Consider the following 17,644-nt stretch of genomic DNA (forward strand, 5'->3'; position numbering starts at 1 on the left):
TTGACATTTTGTGTCGCTCACAAAAATTGGATATACTTCATTCGGATTGATTGAATATGTGAAAAGATGACGACATTGGACAAGGATGATCAGGAAAATCATTAAAGATTGATTCGAAGTGACTCGGTGGCGGAATGGTTTAGTACTTTGGCACATAATTATTGAAACACCGATCCAGCGGTCATAGGTTCGAGACCCGGCATGGGAAATCTTTCCCATGTCCTTTTTTGAGTCTTATGTAGTTGAAACGCGACTCAAAGTCTCCCATTGTAGGCTAGAGACAATAAGGTGATAATTGCGTCATCAAATGAGTAATTCACCTTATTAATACACTATAAGCTGTAGGTCTACTGAGTGCAGTGACCTGGCGCATCCTCACTTGTTAAACAATCATTAGCCAAGCGCAGCTCTGGATCTCAAAAGAACTGATTATTTATTCAAGATTTTCGTGTTCAAGTCTGTGAATCTGTTCATCCTTTAAATGCAGAACATCTCACCATCAAAATACAAGAATCAAGCTATGGAAGGGAAAGACCCCAACAATAATTATTATAGATTAACTATCCATGATGAGTGAGAAAAAACAGACACGAAAACAGTTTCTAAGACCGAAAAAAGTTGGTGTGAAAAAGTCAATGATCATTTGTTTTCGTGTCATGTTGGATAATGGCTTCAAGTTTCCATAATGAATAGTGGTCTTCATTGATTATAGACTTTTCTGGTAGATGTTTAAACACATGCAATATCAAAGAGTCGGTTCGTTAATCCGTCAATTAAGTCTTTGATATGAAATATTTATTGAAGATGTCTAAAAATGGAAGAAAAGAACAGTAGCAGTAATTATCTGTTCTGGGAAATTCGGCATTTTTCTTTTTGAATGTGTACATTAAACTATTTTTTTACGCTGTCGATACTAAATGCATATTTTATGTTCATTTCTTCTACGTCTATTCTAGGTTCCAGCTCAATTACAAAATATTTAACAATACGATCATAAACATATATATCCATAAGCTACAGCTGAATGTGCCACAAAGATAAATATTTGGTTGAATTTGTTATAATATTGAATCAAACTGCTGTGCATACTAACTCTTCAATGTATGGATACATTGCTCATTTTATAGACATTTTTACACGATTTTTTTATTTGATTCAAAATTTCATCATTTCAGTATGCAAGTATGTACATGTGCATGAAATGAAGCCAATAGATAATTTGTTTAAGCTTTTGGCATTTTATCATCACCTACTACATATATTCCGTTTGCCAATATTAAATTATCTGCTGTGCTAGAAAAATATCCTCAGGTTCACATCGATATTGAATTTTCCCTGCATTTTCGTTCTGTTGGATGAAAATTTCACTTAAAAAATATTAGAAATACTCCAAGAATGCACATTTGGGGTCATTTACTTATGACGTGCTCTAAATCAGTTCGAGGTAATTGCTAGGGCATCGCTACGTCTACGCCTTGACTGCAGGAGGCGAAGTTGCCCTAACAGCACCGAGACAGCTGATTTAGACTCATTTTTACGACGAAAAGTGTGGTTCGCAGTGTTATGCAGCTCGGGGTATATGGCAGTCAGCAGCATAAAGCCTTCATCGACAAAATGATCACCATTTATGAATGCCCCTCAAAGCCATAATTTATAAAAGGCTGACTTTGAAAGTAAACATAAACAACATTCAGCATAACATTTTCTGCATGCGTTCATCACATATTGTGTCTGTATTTATTTTCATATCTTGAACATTCGTATTTGTTATCTCAAAAAAAATCTGAAAATTAAACAAACAATGCAGAAATCGGTCGTGAGTTATTCGTAAACGAAAATAAAGAAAAGAAAGCAAATCCAGTGATTACAAAAATATTCCATTTCAATGCACACAAATGCTTGGAATAAATGTTTATCACTAAATACACATGAACATATCGCCATATTGCAATCTTGATTCAATTCCTTTAACTCTATAAATATTAAATAAAAATATCAATGTCAATACATGGAAATTGTGAATGAGCAGCCTGACTAATGTATGATTTGTGCTTCCACAACGGATGTATTTCCAAATGTATGAGTCATACAAAATTTATAAAGACGACAGAACTAATATACTCTACCGGTTTTTGCGCATTTTGCTAATGAGATTTAGTTGTAGCACTTTAACTTTGTTTCCAATGGACTTGAAGTAGTCATCACCAAATTGGATACACATGACTAATAGATTTCAAATGACTGGTAACAGTGAGAAAGTTATAAAAAATTGTCAGCATGTAAAAATTAATGAAAAAGACATCAAGTCACACAAAAATGAAAAACTGCACAATTTTCATATTTAAAGGAAATTAAAGGAAATACGAAAATATTCTGTAAATAAATAAGGAATGATGGAAAATGAAAAAAGAACTGTATCTGTTATATCTTGACGATGTGAAGTAATTAAGACACTAACAAAGTCTACACATAACAGCATTATAATCTACCATGACATAATATTAAGCTAGAAATTAATTAAGTTCTAGATTAGGGGTTAAAAAATTCCGCCATGGTTGGGGATCGAACTCGACACCTCCAAAACGCGCGCTCATGACAAAAAGGTCTGAGGTCTTCCCACATGAGCTATTAAGATCAAATTATTGTAAATGCTGATTCTGTTAAATTGCTATGTGGTCATCCTAGTTTATTGTCCTAGTGTGGGGGGGTTGGTCACAAAAATTGGGAAATTTATTTCGTGGAAATCATATAATATAATTAAAATAATTCATAGCTAGCTACGTAAGTCGTCATGCCTTATTATATTTTCAATTAATATTTTATAAACAGGTACATACTGCGATGGAGTCATCAACAATAAATATCAATAGTTCATAAGGCTATCATATCAATTTGTCAATGGAAATAAAAGCTTAATTAAAGATTTTGCAATATTAATCTTATCAGCTTTAATGTCATTCAATTAGAAAGCGCTGAATTTTGTGTACATTATCGTCATTTAATTATGTGCACAGCTTAATCGTTTATCATTATCATCATTGTCTTTGTTAATTATTCATTATATATCTTGCATACCAATAATTAGTCAAAGTAGCTGACTTCAATTCCTTAAGAGAAAATTATTTAAGTATCCATTAGTCTGTAAATCGTTAATCATAAGAATTGAGGCACACCTTTGTTTAAAATGATGCAATTTATTGTCTTAGTTTATTTAATCCAATACTGAATGTATACATTTAGAGGATCGTGAGGTATTAAATTCTCAGGTATGAATTTACTGAATGTACCTTGATATAGTACTCAATTGGGAATCGACTCTCACGTGGCAAGTAGGATAACCTAAAAAAATCCAAATCGAAATGACATTTGTTTGAAAATTAAATTATAGCAATCAAGTTCTACCTTTATCACAACTTCCAGTACCAAATGATACAATTCCAACTACAACTGACTGTCCATTAATTGTGGCAAATAAAGGTGATCCACTGTCGCCTAAAACAATACATAACATTGAATGACTTGAAAGTTCCTTCATTTTTGATGAATTCCTACTCACCAGTACATGTCGACGCATATGAATTTCCAACATCAGCGCTTCCAACTGTACACATGATGTTTTGATTGACCACAATACTTCCATACAGCCTTTCTGCATCAGAATTGGACATAACTTTAAGTCTTGTCCATTGTAAATAAACTGAAACGTAGTTAGTGATTTGATTTTCCAATCCCAGTCCACAGGCAGTTACTACGTCACTAGCAAGTACGTTATATGCATTAGTTGGTAATATAGCTTGTTTCGTAAGATATGTGGATTTAATTTGATCTTGCAACAAGATTAACGACATATCAGCAATATTACTGACTACTAAGCCAGTAGCATAAGTTCGCTGGTCGTAATAGTATCGATTTGTTACGCCGAAACGCAAATCAATGGAAATTGCTCTGAAAAATGCTTAATGAAATTATTAAAACTGTGTAAAATAACACCAGTTTTTCACTTACGAATTAGTACAATGTTTAGCAGTCATAACCCATTTCGTACCAATTAGACATCCACCACATTGAACCGTTGCGGTTGATCGTCTTACAAACATTAGAACAAACTCTTTAAACTGTCCGGGTTTTGCGATATTTCCATTAACAATGCGACCAGCACGCGATACATCAATATCAGATATGTTGAAAGCATGTGGCTCTAACTTTATAAAGTTCTAAACATAATTAGATTTTAATGAGATTATATTCATGGTTTTAACGGCAATTCCTACTTACACTCCATAATGTGCTGTTGAAATAATTCCCTTGAGATGTGTGGAACAGAAAGATGAGGAATAAAATTTTCATTTTGACACTTTTAATTCTGTGTAAATCTGGCAATGAAATGCTTAGATTCTCAGAACTGCCCAAAAAGTTATACTGATATAATATTACTATTCTGTTTGCATAGTCTTAATAAGGGACTATATAATAATGTAGTATCAAATTAACTGTCTTGCCATTATAAATGCTAATGGTTTTATAACTTTATAGCACTGCTAATTAAAAGAGGATCTTTGAACAAATGGTGTAGTTTCCTGTCTTTTTGCGTCAATTATGACTTTTATTACCATGAACTTGCAAACATTTGTAATTTTTTTATCGACACTGATAAGGAATTACAAATTTTACAAATTCATTGTTTGCAGCTCAAACAAATGATTCCACCGAGCAGCACAATGCGACGAATATGATTTCTCGAAATCCAGGCCCGATAAATTTTCGGGATCGGGATCAGTTTTGATATTTTCGGAATTTCCCAAGAAATCCGTCGTAACAGTGATGTCAGGGCTACTTCGCGTCTTACCGTTAATAAGGCTTCCTACGGGTGACCTAGTGAACACCGTGTACTGTTCGGGTTCTTTATATCCCACAAACATTACCAACTCCTTCACGTCTGTTTGTCAATGGAACTTGAAAATTTGTTTTTTTATGAATCAGAACACTCAAAAAGATGTTAGGAACTGCAATAAAAAAAGAAAAAATAAGATGAAGAACTAAATAAAATAAACAGCATATAATCCCAAACTTCTCAGAAATTGTTATCGTCAACAACTCATCGTATGTTTACAACTAGCATGCAATACAAACCAAAACACTGTTGTAGGATATAATAAAGTTTACAAAAAGTACTTATTATTTAGATGTACAGTACTATCTTTATCACAGACATCATAAAAACATATGATGATGTAGATGATGCCTAACAACAGAAAATGTTTGACGTGTAAGAATTAAGTTATATTAAAACTTGTGGATGTTTTCATTTTAAATATAGCATGATGCCGAGAGTATTTAAGCATTCATATTTTTAAACCATATGCCTTAATATCTTGAAGAATTCCACTATATGGACTATTATAGAAATTCATTTTTAATCACTTTAAATTCTTCACTAAATTGCTCCTACTTTATTTACATCAGTATATGCTTGGAACATTCATTCACAAGTCTATATATTCGCTACAATCATAATTATCTCATTCCTCACTCAATTTTCGCGAATCTGTAATTTCATAACATCTCACTTCAAGTAACAGAATTTACAGATTTACATGAAATGTAGCTCAGCATTGAATTATGAGTTTCGAGATCAATTTTCGCTCATTATTAAAGTTTTGACTTACTTACCTCCTTCGCTAGACGCTCATATCAATTATTATCCATAACTTTCCTTTGATGGCGCCTAAAGCTGGATCTTTTGCTGGCTACCGTCTGCCAATTACCAATACCTGTCTCTATGAACAGCGTCCTTCCAAATACACTTTGGTCGTCAAGATCATTTAAATTCCGAACTTTTTTCGTGCCCTTCTGAAATTTTTGTATAAAATATGCAGCAGTCCGCAGGTCTGAATTGAATTTTTTCTATAGAATAACTCCAATAAATTAAAATTAAAGCAATTGAACCAAATCATTTGAATGATTAGATATGTATGCGTTCGGAAAGGTCAACATTTAACCTTCTAATTGCTGAACGGTTTAAATGCAGTGACGGTCTGAATGGATAATTGTGTTTTATGCGTTTTTATAATGAACTTTTTTTGTGTCGGACTTTGATGTTAGATTGAATAATGAAGGAAACTTTTGTTTCGCAACTAATTTTTGATCCCGATTTTTGATCTCAGTGTCTATCCGCAGTAATTACGATTTTCACACCAAACCTTACCTAACTTCCAATTGACTATTACATGAATTACATTACATTAAAACATATCAATGATCCGAAAATTTCTTCAAACTTTCTCCGAATTCCTTTATTACATTAGCTGTATCTTTTACTCCATACATATCTGAATCATAAGTTATGCCGCTTACAATAAATAAATGTCAATTTAGCTCAATTAAAATTTTTTTCAATTTCGTAATAATCAATGCAGTGAAATTAACAATCGGATACAGTGTGAAGTATTTATGGTTTCAATCGGATCATCTTGTTTCAAGCTAATTGTGCATTAATTTACCTTTTTTGGAAACTTTTCGGCTCTTTAAACAATAATTATTATTTTTAAAAACCGTATTGTTACAGATATCCAATATGTATCCATAATCATCTGCTGTTTTACCTTTCTCAAAAAGGCATTATTCCCTAAGCTGTGATACACAAAAATCAATTCATTATTTACCTTCACTTTATTTCACCTGTTGCTAACAACTACTGTGAATATTATGTAAAAATACCAAGTTTCTCATCATCAATCTGTGAAGCATGCGAATTTTCTTCATTGTTAATCTTCTTTTTATGTATTGCCGTCTCTCGAAAAGGAATTTAAATGCCTTGCATTAGATGGATGCATGAAAATAAAGTATTATGTAGTATAATGCAGTGTTGTGAATAATTGAATATTTAGCGATGCTTTCTTTTATGATCTGCATAAACACTCATCATTTTCTAATATTTTTTAACTATTCAATGCACGAAACTATTAAGTATTGCATTCACTACCTGCATATTATGTGCCTGACTGCTGTTTATGCCTCTTTATATTTAAATTTCTTTTAAAATATTTGGAAGCATTTTATTTACATGCTTAAAGTGTAGTGTTATATATCTATAACTACATTACTTGTTACATTTTAATGACCACTAGTCGGACTATAGTAATGCTTTCGAAAATACAAAAAAAAGTAAAATTTCTAATCTATTGATGAAGATCTGATAGTGTATGACCTGTACGAAAGCTCTCATGCAAGCGAGCAAGCAAGCAACAAACAAATGAAATTAAAACTGATTTTTACTTTACTTCAAGCGATGAAATGTACTTAATTTATTTAAGGTATGTTATTGTACCGTCAAAATAACAGATTCACATGATAGATTTGTGTCTCTTTACTTTCACTAATAATGTTTTCATTGATTAAACAAATCACATTTATTAATGTTCTAAAATATCTATGTAAACATCTCTTTTGATCGACCGACCCAGAGTTGGGCTGTCTCACAAATGACCGTTAATTTTTTTCATTAATATTCAAATTTTTTTTGACTGTTAATTTTACTTTTCTTCGTAACGTAAATTTTTATTTTAAAATAAGTTGAGTTCGAATTTTCGACAATTTGATATCAAAAAACTCAAACCTGAGACGACCACACTCTGCACCGACCTTCTCACGATCATCATTCCACGTGAATCCATTGAAATTGTGCAAATAATTTTCAATTACATAAAGATTGAATCGGTCAGAGATTGAGCAAAAAATCATGACCGACTAGTACTTGAGACTTGGAATGAATACAATCAGGCTTATACATAAATTGAATATGAGAATCATTTGATCAATTAAGCTTTCATTTCTTGGAACTATACATATCTATTGATTGGAAATTTACATTACAATGATGATTTCATTTGCAATAAATTTGCATGCTTAAAATAAGCAGTCAGAAATTTTTAAGGTCGTATTTGCTTATCGGCATTCCTATCTTTACAGCCCATTTAAAAACAAAGACATAAATGCACAAAAAATTGCTTAATTTGCATGAATAATTAGCAAAAATATTTCCTAGTTAAATTAAGATCTCATTGCGATTGTTTGCAGTTATTTAGTGAAGATCTTTATAAGCCGGTTAAGCTGTTCAAAAGTGAATTTTAAAGCTACCGTTCAAATAAGCTTCATACCACAACTAACATTAAGTATTCGTCTAACAAGGTCTCATCGTGTAGCAATTTTTTTCCCACAAATTTTGGCAGTAAACAAGCAATGCCGAAATTAAATGTGTAAATAAATTATAGGAGGCGAATAAACTCAAGAAGCAAGTGCAATTTTTAAGCGTAAAGGCACGAAAAAATAATCTGATGTTTCATAATGCTAAACTGAATCATGGGAAACAAATAGACATACAAATATGTTTAACACTGCTTAACATTTGATTGCATATCAAATAAGCTAATATGTAGCTACAGATAATATTCAAATAATCAGTACAAAATGAAGGTAAAGCATAAAATAATTGCGTAATGTTTGCATCTATTCAATAGCTTTTATTTGTATGTGGCAATACCGGTGCATAAACAGAAGCAGTGCACTTATGTCTACAAAATGACCTAAAATGTTTGTTGTTGCTTTATACACGTTCTAATTTAGATACAGATAAAGCAAGTGAGTTATTAGTCGTGAACACATTTAAATTATTCAAGCAAATCTGACTCGAAAAAGCTTTTTTTGAATTAATTTAAAGTTCCGAAGAATCAAGACTTGTCAGAAATCTTAGATCAAAATTGAAGTAGCTACATACAGATGAGGTAAGTCAAATTAAATGCTTGAAAAGGTCGAATAAATTTTCTTTTGCGTAATGAAAAGCTAAATTGCTTTAGTTAATTCATCATAAGGTACATTCACACTAAACAGACTGAAAATGTGAAGTAACAGTAATACAGTAAATCCAATCTTGGTATGTGTTTGCAAGAATTGATGGCCAAAAACTATAAATTTCTTTGTCGATCTGTAAATTTATTTTACAGCCTCGAATAAAGTTACGAAATACATTTTTAGCAAATCGTCACCGTAGCTCAAAACACGTAGCACAACATCACATCTTTAAACCATGTTAGTTATTGCAATACACAATACATGTGTAATGTTCTCAACAGAAAATATATAAAAACTGAGACTTAATACAAAGTTCGTTATGAAGTCAACAAACAGCGGCTTTGAAGTGTTAAATGAAACATTTTTGTTACTTTTAAGGGGCTGTGCATAAATGATGTCTGATGTTATTTTTGTCTGCATACTTACTTAGTTGATTCGCTGGTTGTGCAGATCAATTGTGATCCATGGCCTCCGAAGGTTTTCGTCTGAAGCTGGATCTATCGCTGGCAATAGCTTGCCAAATAATGATGCCAAGTGCATTATCATCTCTATCGACAGTGGCTTTCTATGAGTTCTTGGGGTGTCCACGTGATCCTTACTTCGCTGGTCTTCCAGATCAGTTGTGATCCATGACCTCCCACAGGAATCGCCTCAAACTGGCTCTATCGCTGGCTTCCAATTGTCAATTACCTTCAATAAATTCAGACTTAGACATCAAAAATGGACGTCCCTAAACAGAAAAGATCACTTTAGAGCTACAACGACTACCTTCAATAATTAATTGTCATTCTTTACACTTTAAATTGTGGGGAAATTACGAAAACGATAGAAAATTAAATTAAGATAATAGTCAGTTCCAAAAGTATAAAGCGATATCGCATCGAATGAATTTAATAGTCAATATGACCTTGATTTAAGTTAAATCAACACAACAAAAAAAAGATGTATAAATAACTTAAAGAACCTTATTAATAAAAGACACGCGAAAAGAATGTAGAAATATTGAGAATCTTATGTTTTAAGTAGATTCTTAAGTGATTCAAGCCTTGTTGCCATTTTTTTTTAAAAAAAAATAAATTTCATTTCGTCAATTTAACGGCTTTATATTTCCATCTGTGTTGAGATTAAACTTAAACTCTGTAAGAAAATACTTTGATGATGTCATAAAGCATACAGCAGAAGGTGTAAGTTATGCTTTTTTTTTGATGGACAATTTTCTTAGTTAACCGTCACAAACAGACGTTGATTTCAGATTTTTATCTGCTCATTTTGCACTTGTTTCAGTTTCACATTTCACATTCGTCATGATTTTGTTCTATATTCATAACAATGGCTCAGATTATAATGAGTAATATCTTGTATAGAATGAGAAGATATGAGCAGATTGGATGATACATGAGATTGAGTAAATGGAAGTAATTGCAGAGGATCGAAATTGTTTTACTGAAGTTTCTTGAGGATTTTTTGGAAGTGACGTCCAATGGCATTAAATACTTTGGAACATTGATGATAAAAGTGCTGGTCAACTTCCTTCCTAGGTGCAATGTCACGAAATAATGATTCCTGAGGGAATTAAAGAAATCTGAAAGCTCCCGAACAGACCAAGACCACGCACATGAGTATGTTCACTAAATTGAGCATGCGCATGAGTATGCTCACTAAATTGAGTATGCGCATGAGTATGCTCACTAAATTGAACAATGCTCAATCAGCATGCTCATTTAGATGGGTATATTCATTGTCTAATAGGGTCTGAAGCCTAGTTGTCGTCTATAGAAAAATAAAATTTGACGTCATTGACGACTGACTCCCCTTCACCTGTATAGTTCATTAAAAAAATCACACAGTGAATGTTTGTATTGTATTATGTTTTGCGGTTTATTTCGATTGCTTACTGTTACACGTCGGTCAAGGCTTTTTAATGTTTTCAAATTTATCATTCTTTATATCGCGGCTCCACGGTTCGTAGTCATAAAATTTTATAAACTCGAAAATAGTAATAAATTTCATCCACAGCACGTAATTGCCTAATACATCCTTTATTGATACTTTAAATTATGTTTTTATTGTTATGCTGAATTTATATTAATTCTATGTCTATTTCTGTTTCTCTTTCTTAGGATCAATTTCACAATATAGGGGCACATACATTAAAAGGAACTGATTTTCTAGACAAATATGGAAACTTTGTCAAAGATCGTTGTGCCATTGAAATCGAATATGCCGCAAAGTTAAGGTAAGTAAATGCTATAAAATATATGATTGTTTTGAACTTATAAAGATATGAAAAATAGAAATCTTTTAAGCTACTGAAACACATTTTTTATCATTTTTAAAAACTATACAGCTTTAATCAACCTTTCCTCAGTTTCTACTTTGTGAAATTTTATTCATTTTTCTCACGATTAAGTTACAAAACATGTCCACTTAAATCGTACTTAAAGTATTAAATTTTCATATCCAAACTATGAGAAATTTTTGTTTGTTTAAGCTTTAAGCCGTCGATGATATTTCAATTTATTTAAATAATTGCGATAAGGCTATGTTCCTCATTAGATAATCATTGTAGGCGCAAAAAAGGCGAGACTGCTCGGTTTTTCAAGTTCAAAATCGTAAAGTTTTTTTTTTTTTTTTTTTATCTCATAGCATGTAGAAAAGCCTTCATCTATTTTCTTCAAGTTTCCTCTAGATTAGGGTTTGTAAGAAGTGATGTCTATCACTTCTAATAGATGCTGGAATCGGATTCAAATGATGGATTTAAGGAATAAAAAAATGTGTAATTTATATATGGCACTTTGCCATATAGTCGAATAACCCCCGATAGCTCAGTGGTAGGAGCATGTGACAGCAAATTGTAGAATGTGGGTTCAAGTCCCACTCGGGATTCGATATTCAGAAAATTATACTTTTTCTGTTAGATCAACAATAGTTTTATTATTCAGTTGGATTCTTTCCAAATTAGGCATCATAGGCCCTGACAGACAATGTATATATGTACTCTCTAAAATGAGCGTGCTCATGAATACTCAATCAACATAATTGTGCATGCTTAATCTAGTTGAGCAATGATCCCAATGTGTCTGTTTAAGAATTCTCACTATCCTTCTTTAGAGATACTCAATATATCCTTCTAATAATCCTAAATATAATTGGCCAAGAACATCATGCATTTTAGATGCACAATCTTGAAATTTTAGACTGTACCTTATAGTTCGACCAAGGCTATATGACGTGTCATTTTCGCAAGACCCCTTTATCTTCGACAATAAAAGTCGTATGTATATTTATGACTACATTCTGTTCATTATTTTGCTTTGTAATTTACATATGATTAAACTACTTGAAAATTATGACTATCTCTTGAATCTGCGTCATTATTGTGGTCTTGATTAATCAGCTAGCATTATCACTGTATTTACAAAGTATCAGCAAACTCTGCATCACTCTGAATTATAAATTCGTTCAATCTGAACTTTTATTAAGTTTCTTATGTATCTATATTATCCAATTTAAGTCATGCTCAAGTGGGTGTTCAACAAATTGAGTTGGAACTCTTTTTCCTTGATATGCATTTGACAGCATTTAGTTTAAAAAATACAAATAATTTTATGTACTTCCATAAACTACCGTTCGTTTGGAGTTAAACTTGAAAAAAGTAATTTCGATTTCTAAGAGTTTCTCTGATTATTATTTTAAAATACTTTTGCGTTTTATTGATTGTAATAAAAATTCATTAAATTACGTAAAATAGAAATTATGGCATCTCTTGAATTTTAAATGCGACTGCAATTTCGCAAAATGAACGAGTTTATGCATTCGCATGGTACTTTTGATTAAGTAAATAATTTATGAGCTTGCTGTAGTTTTTTTTGTTAGACTTAATTGCTCAGAAAATTGACATTTCATATTGAGTGTCCAAATGGTATGGCCCACATAGCATGGCTTTTGTTGGAATTTTTCCTAGTATGCTCAATCATCATAATTCAGGATACTCATGAGCAAGCAAATTTTAGTAAGTTTGCTCATTGTCTGTTAGATGTCTTAAATGTTTGCTCTTTGATTTAAGACTACATCAACTAGAGCAGCACAATGCGACAAACCGCATTTTTATCTCGTTTTTCACTGTAAATTTGGGTCGAAATCAGTCCTGAAGTTTACGACAGAACAACAAAGATTCTGTGACAAAACGGTGATGTAGCGTAGATGCTGTGCTGTTCGGACTTGCCTGTCAAATAACCTCAAAAATAGTTTCAAAGAATGCCAAAATTTTGGGTTCCCTGAATCCAGCCATATTTCAACAGTGTGATCCAGTGTACAATGCACGTCATTTAAATACAAAACAAAATTCAGGGGTCAAAATTGACTTAAAATGATCTCAGTTCACTAAAAACCGATTAAAATGTACATGAAATTTTTTTCTGCTGCCACTTGTGAAGTATATCATTTCATTCAAATTATAATCGGTTTTTACCGAAATGTGACCAACTTAATTTGGCTTCGACCTATGACGAAATGAATCTAAAACTGTGAAGAAACATCCTTAACAGGCAAAGAGACCGCTTTTAGGTACTGTGGTGTCCTTTCTGTACCAAGAAAGCATACTCTTCGCCTGTTAGAGATCCGAATTCAACAATACATTCCCTATGATTGAATTTAAGTTTCCAGCATAGGAAATCGATAGTTGGACATCATGAAATAACTGAAATATTATTGTATTAGATTGTTTGTTTTGAATTCAAGTCATGGCTTATAATACACAATAGTACGAAATTCCAAAAAAATTACTATGTATTAGAAATCATAACACTTATAATGCATTACAAAACTCATGAAAATTGAAAGCGGGAAAACTGTTTACAATTCATATCATCGCCGCATTATCACCTCTTATCATTAATTATACACTTTTGCTTTTTTGATGACCCAAATTTGATTTAGTAACCAACTTTCATACATAATAATAAAAATGAATTAATAAGTTTTGGTATGCACATAATTATTTATATTATGAGAAAACAATCTGGTTACTACTGTGAAAATGTTAAGATTTTGAGGAACAAAAAGAAATGAGGAAAGTCATTGTCTATACAAATGCAAATACAAAAAGAAGTAATTTTCCGGTAAATACAAAAACTTTAAGATTTAGCTTTTTACGAATGCACTGCTGGCATGATTTATGATGTTTTAATAAAAATTTCTTCTATTGTTAACCTTTCTGTAGCTTTGTTTCTGTTTTCCATCAGTCTTACTTCCTGAATTGATTTCATAATTTATAATGATTTAAATCTGATAGACAGATCAGTTATAATAAATTGTTGTATGTAGTTACAAAATGAGGTGAGAAGATTAATATCTGGAACCAAGAAGTCGAAGGCAAATTCAGGTCGCTAAGAACTGATTGACATTTGTATGAAATCTTATACTTCACAAGTGCTAGCAGAAATTAATTTCAAACAAATTTTAGTCAGTTTTACATGAACCGAAGCAAGTCCAAGTCTACTTAGATCTCTGCTAAAATCGTAGATTCTGATAAGGAGTTGCGGTTCGTTTGTTCCTCCTTTAATCACTCAGAATCAATGACTATTTAGATGCATTATGATTGATATAAATTCAATATGCATGGATTTTGAGATCGCCTCAATCTAGAGTCTAAAATCCAATTTTTTTCATGGACATCATTTGTCATTGAAGTTATCAGTATTAAAGTTCTCTAAATAGACAAACACGATTAATATTGACACTAGATTGTTCTAAATTTATTGCAGCTTGCCTCACTTCTTGAGGTTTACGACTTTATGTAGCAATATTCCATATTATGTGGTTAGAAGCCGGCGAATAGCCTTAGAAAAATATTCTATTGTCTGCAAAATTGTCGCCGACTTTATTCCATAAAAAGAAGGCTTCATCCCATAAAGTCGTGACTTTTTGCAAATGTAAACAAAATAAATGTTCGGATATGCTATAAATATATTAAGCATAAATATTAAGAATACTTTCTATATCAGAAATAAATTTGCAAATAGCAAAAATCTTATCATCTGGTGAAATTTGGTATAATTTCCATCGCCTCCAGTTGATAATGGTACTTTAGCCGGCCGAGAAAAAACATGACGAGGTGCTAGAGTGGTTAATAGGTTGGACTGCTAGTACATCTTCATCAGTAATAGTAGAAATCCAATGGGCTCTGCCCGCATGGGTTCGAATCCCATCCTCGTCGCAAAACTCTTTTTTGCTACTTTCTTTTTTTGATTGAACCTATGTAGGACCTGGTATGGGACATAATAAAAATTATTAATTAAACTTTTTCTAATTGCAGACGGCTTGCGAAAAATTACCAACCAAAAGGAAAGAAAGGAGAGGACGAAGACAATGAGTAAGTTTTGGATGTTTTATTTTCTCTTTTTGAACCTTACAATTTTCATTTTGTGGCTGTATAAGCTGAATATGAAACAGAAATCACAGCATTAAATTGGAATCTGAAACATTGCAATGTTTTCGGAATGTTTTAATTCATGTGTCAACAAATCTGTTGTTTGTATTACTAATATTTATTTTTGCACTTAAATATTAGTCAATTCCAACTTGTTGGATTAATTTCCTACTCATTCATATTCATTTCTGTTGAGATTATTTGTTTAGTAATTATTTTGAGATAATTTCATTAAAAATTATAATGTTTAAAGTGAAAGGTTCTAATGTTTCATTGTTATATTGCATTCTTATGCAAACATTGTTGTATACATAAAGATCAATGTCTACTTTCTACTATATTATTATGAAATTTTCTCAATAATTATGGTCATAAGTATTTGATAGCTTAATAGATATCAATTTATTATTGTGTCGAAACTAACGAGCTGTAATAATTTATTCCAGATTCACATCACATCAAGCATTTAAGAATGTACTCAAAGAAACCAATGACTTGGCAGGACAGAGAGAAATTGTTGCAGAAAATCTACAATCACAAGTCATTTCGGGTATCACATTATTGTCAAAAACCTTACGTGAAGAGAGGAAAAAAGCCATTCAAGAGGGAAATGACCTAACACAGCAATTAGTTTCCCAGATATCTGCATTAGATCGAGCAAAGAGAAATTATGAAAAAGCATACCGTGAGGCAGAAAAGGCTGTTGAAAATTATCAGAAAGCAGATGCAGATTTTAATTTGAGTCGAGCAGAAGTTGAGAAGCAACGACACAATATGACACTTAAATGCGCTCAGTCAGATGATGCCAAAAATGAATATGCCAATCAATTACAAAAATCTAATAAACTTCAGCATTCACATTATCACTCAGCACTACCTGCAGTATGTAACAAATTGCAAGAGCTTGACGAGAAACGAACGCAAGGAATTAAGGAATTTATAAAGTGCTCAGCAGATGTAGAGGCACAAGTGGCGCCAATTATTGCAAGATGCCTTGAAGGCATTGTGAGAGCATCCGAGTCAATTAGAGAAAAGGAAGACTCATTTAAAGTGATAGAACGATATCAATCAGGTTTTCAACCTCCTGGAGATTTGCCATTTGAAGACTTATCCAAAATGGATAGTGAATCGACACATAATTCGCAGACCAATTTCCCATTGCCGAATCATCCAACAATTAAGGGAACAATTAGTGGAAAAGGAATTAAGGCACGCAAAGGAATTTTCACTATTTTTAGTAGTAACAAGGTAAGTGTCCATCGGATATCCTTTATCTATAGTATAAATCTAATCAATTCTTCTATTTTTTCACATCTTCTATTTATTCCATTAATTATGTACATATTTACCATGCCAATTCTATTCTATTGTACCTACTATTAAATAATATATATCCACTGATAAATTTATTACAAATCATGGTGATGGTGACATTATTGCTATCTATTGCTGTATTATTCTACCTCTTCTCACCTCTATTACCGTTCTTGTAAGTATCATTATTATGGGATATGAAACTATTTGAGGTGTTGCTTAATATCCATCCACTCACTCTAATATCACATGATGCACCATCCATACATTAATATTTTGTTTTAATCATTAGCCGCTTTTCCTGTCTGTCGCATCCATTGCATTTAATGTTATCAAAATTCTTGCTTAATTTACTTTATTACTGGACTTTTGGGGTTGGTTCCTTTAGTTTTTGTGGGAGTGTATTCAAGTCCGAGCGACACAAATGAAGTAGGCTCTACAACAGAGATTTTATGGCTACGCTGAGTCTTTTACCTAATATTAAGTGGAAGCCGCCTCCATGTGGAACCTAAATAACGTCCATATGGCTGCCAAACGGAGGTGACTTCCATTTGGTATCAGCAAAAGAGATTTAGAGGAACTTTTAAAGTTTCTCAATTTGTGTCGCTCGGAAAGGAAGTAACTTCTCCTCATGACTTAGTGATCAAGTCTATCTACCTTTCGAACAGCATCACTAAGACTTAAGTACCAACCCTGAACCAGTAATAACCAATCGGAAGATTATTCATATTATATCCATGTTAATGTGATAGTTTTTGTTTTGTATCCATCATTAAGTACGCATGATGTTGATATGCATTTTAAGTTTGTTAATCGGTAATGTTATACAAATAAAGCTCGTGCTACAAAAGACATCCACAATACTCAATGTCATTAAACTTCCAAAATTGTCTCAAAATACATTGTTCCTTAGTTACGTACACATCTGTTAAAATTAAATATAATTTCATTACATATTTGTGTCCACTTCTGTTACTGTTTGAAGCAAGAATTGAGACTTCATCTTATGTTTATTTCATTTATATCACAAACTTTATGTCCTATATCAAGCAC

The 17,644-nt window shown here is 32.1% G+C and overlaps 2 protein-coding genes and 1 non-coding gene across 13 annotated transcripts in view; 2 read left to right on the forward strand and 1 right to left on the reverse strand.

The window, feature by feature from the left end:
* Cip4 (formin-binding protein 1-like Cip4) overlaps window positions 1-17,644 on the forward strand; it is a 37,690-nt gene that overhangs the window by 14,045 nt on the left and 6,001 nt on the right. For all 11 annotated transcript variants that reach the window (XM_070642203.1, XM_070642222.1, XM_070642253.1 and 8 more), the window contains exons 2-4: window positions 10,968-11,083; window positions 15,164-15,220; window positions 15,724-16,525. In XM_070642203.1, coding sequence (XP_070498304.1) covers window positions 10,968-11,083; window positions 15,164-15,220; window positions 15,724-16,525 — 975 coding nt within the window. The remainder of the gene's footprint in view (window positions 1-10,967; window positions 11,084-15,163; window positions 15,221-15,723; window positions 16,526-17,644) is intronic.
* Window positions 3,210-4,435, reverse strand: LOC139093086 (brachyurin-like). The gene is made up of 5 exons (XM_070643693.1): window positions 4,276-4,435; window positions 4,006-4,214; window positions 3,557-3,945; window positions 3,403-3,492; window positions 3,210-3,339 (listed from the first exon to the last, which is right to left on the reverse strand). The coding sequence occupies exons 1-5, from the start codon at window positions 4,345-4,347 to the stop codon at window positions 3,275-3,277; spliced, it is 825 nt and encodes a 274-aa protein (XP_070499794.1). The 5' UTR covers window positions 4,348-4,435; the 3' UTR covers window positions 3,210-3,274.
* Window positions 14,957-15,064, forward strand: TRNAS-GCU (transfer RNA serine (anticodon GCU)). Its single transcript has 2 exons — window positions 14,957-14,993; window positions 15,020-15,064. It is a non-coding gene; the product is annotated as a tRNA-Ser (tRNA).

Source organism: Chironomus tepperi, unplaced genomic scaffold (assembly GCF_022539635.2).
Source record: "Chironomus tepperi strain 1889 unplaced genomic scaffold, CSIRO-AGI_Ctep_v1 contig_16, whole genome shotgun sequence".
NCBI classification, from domain to species: domain Eukaryota; kingdom Metazoa; phylum Arthropoda; class Insecta; order Diptera; family Chironomidae; genus Chironomus; species Chironomus tepperi.

Coding starts and splice junctions, on each gene's coding strand:
- LOC139093086 (XM_070643693.1), bottom strand. CDS start 4,347: ATGAAAATTTTATTCCTCATCTTTCTGTTCCACACATCTCAAGGGAAT. Junction 3,493..3,556: donor ATATGCGTCGACATGTACTG/GTGAGTAGGAAT, acceptor GTATTGTTTTAG/GCGACAGTGGATCACCTTTA. Junction 3,340..3,402: donor TACTGGAAGTTGTGATAAAG/GTAGAACTTGAT, acceptor GGATTTTTTTAG/GTTATCCTACTTGCCACGTG.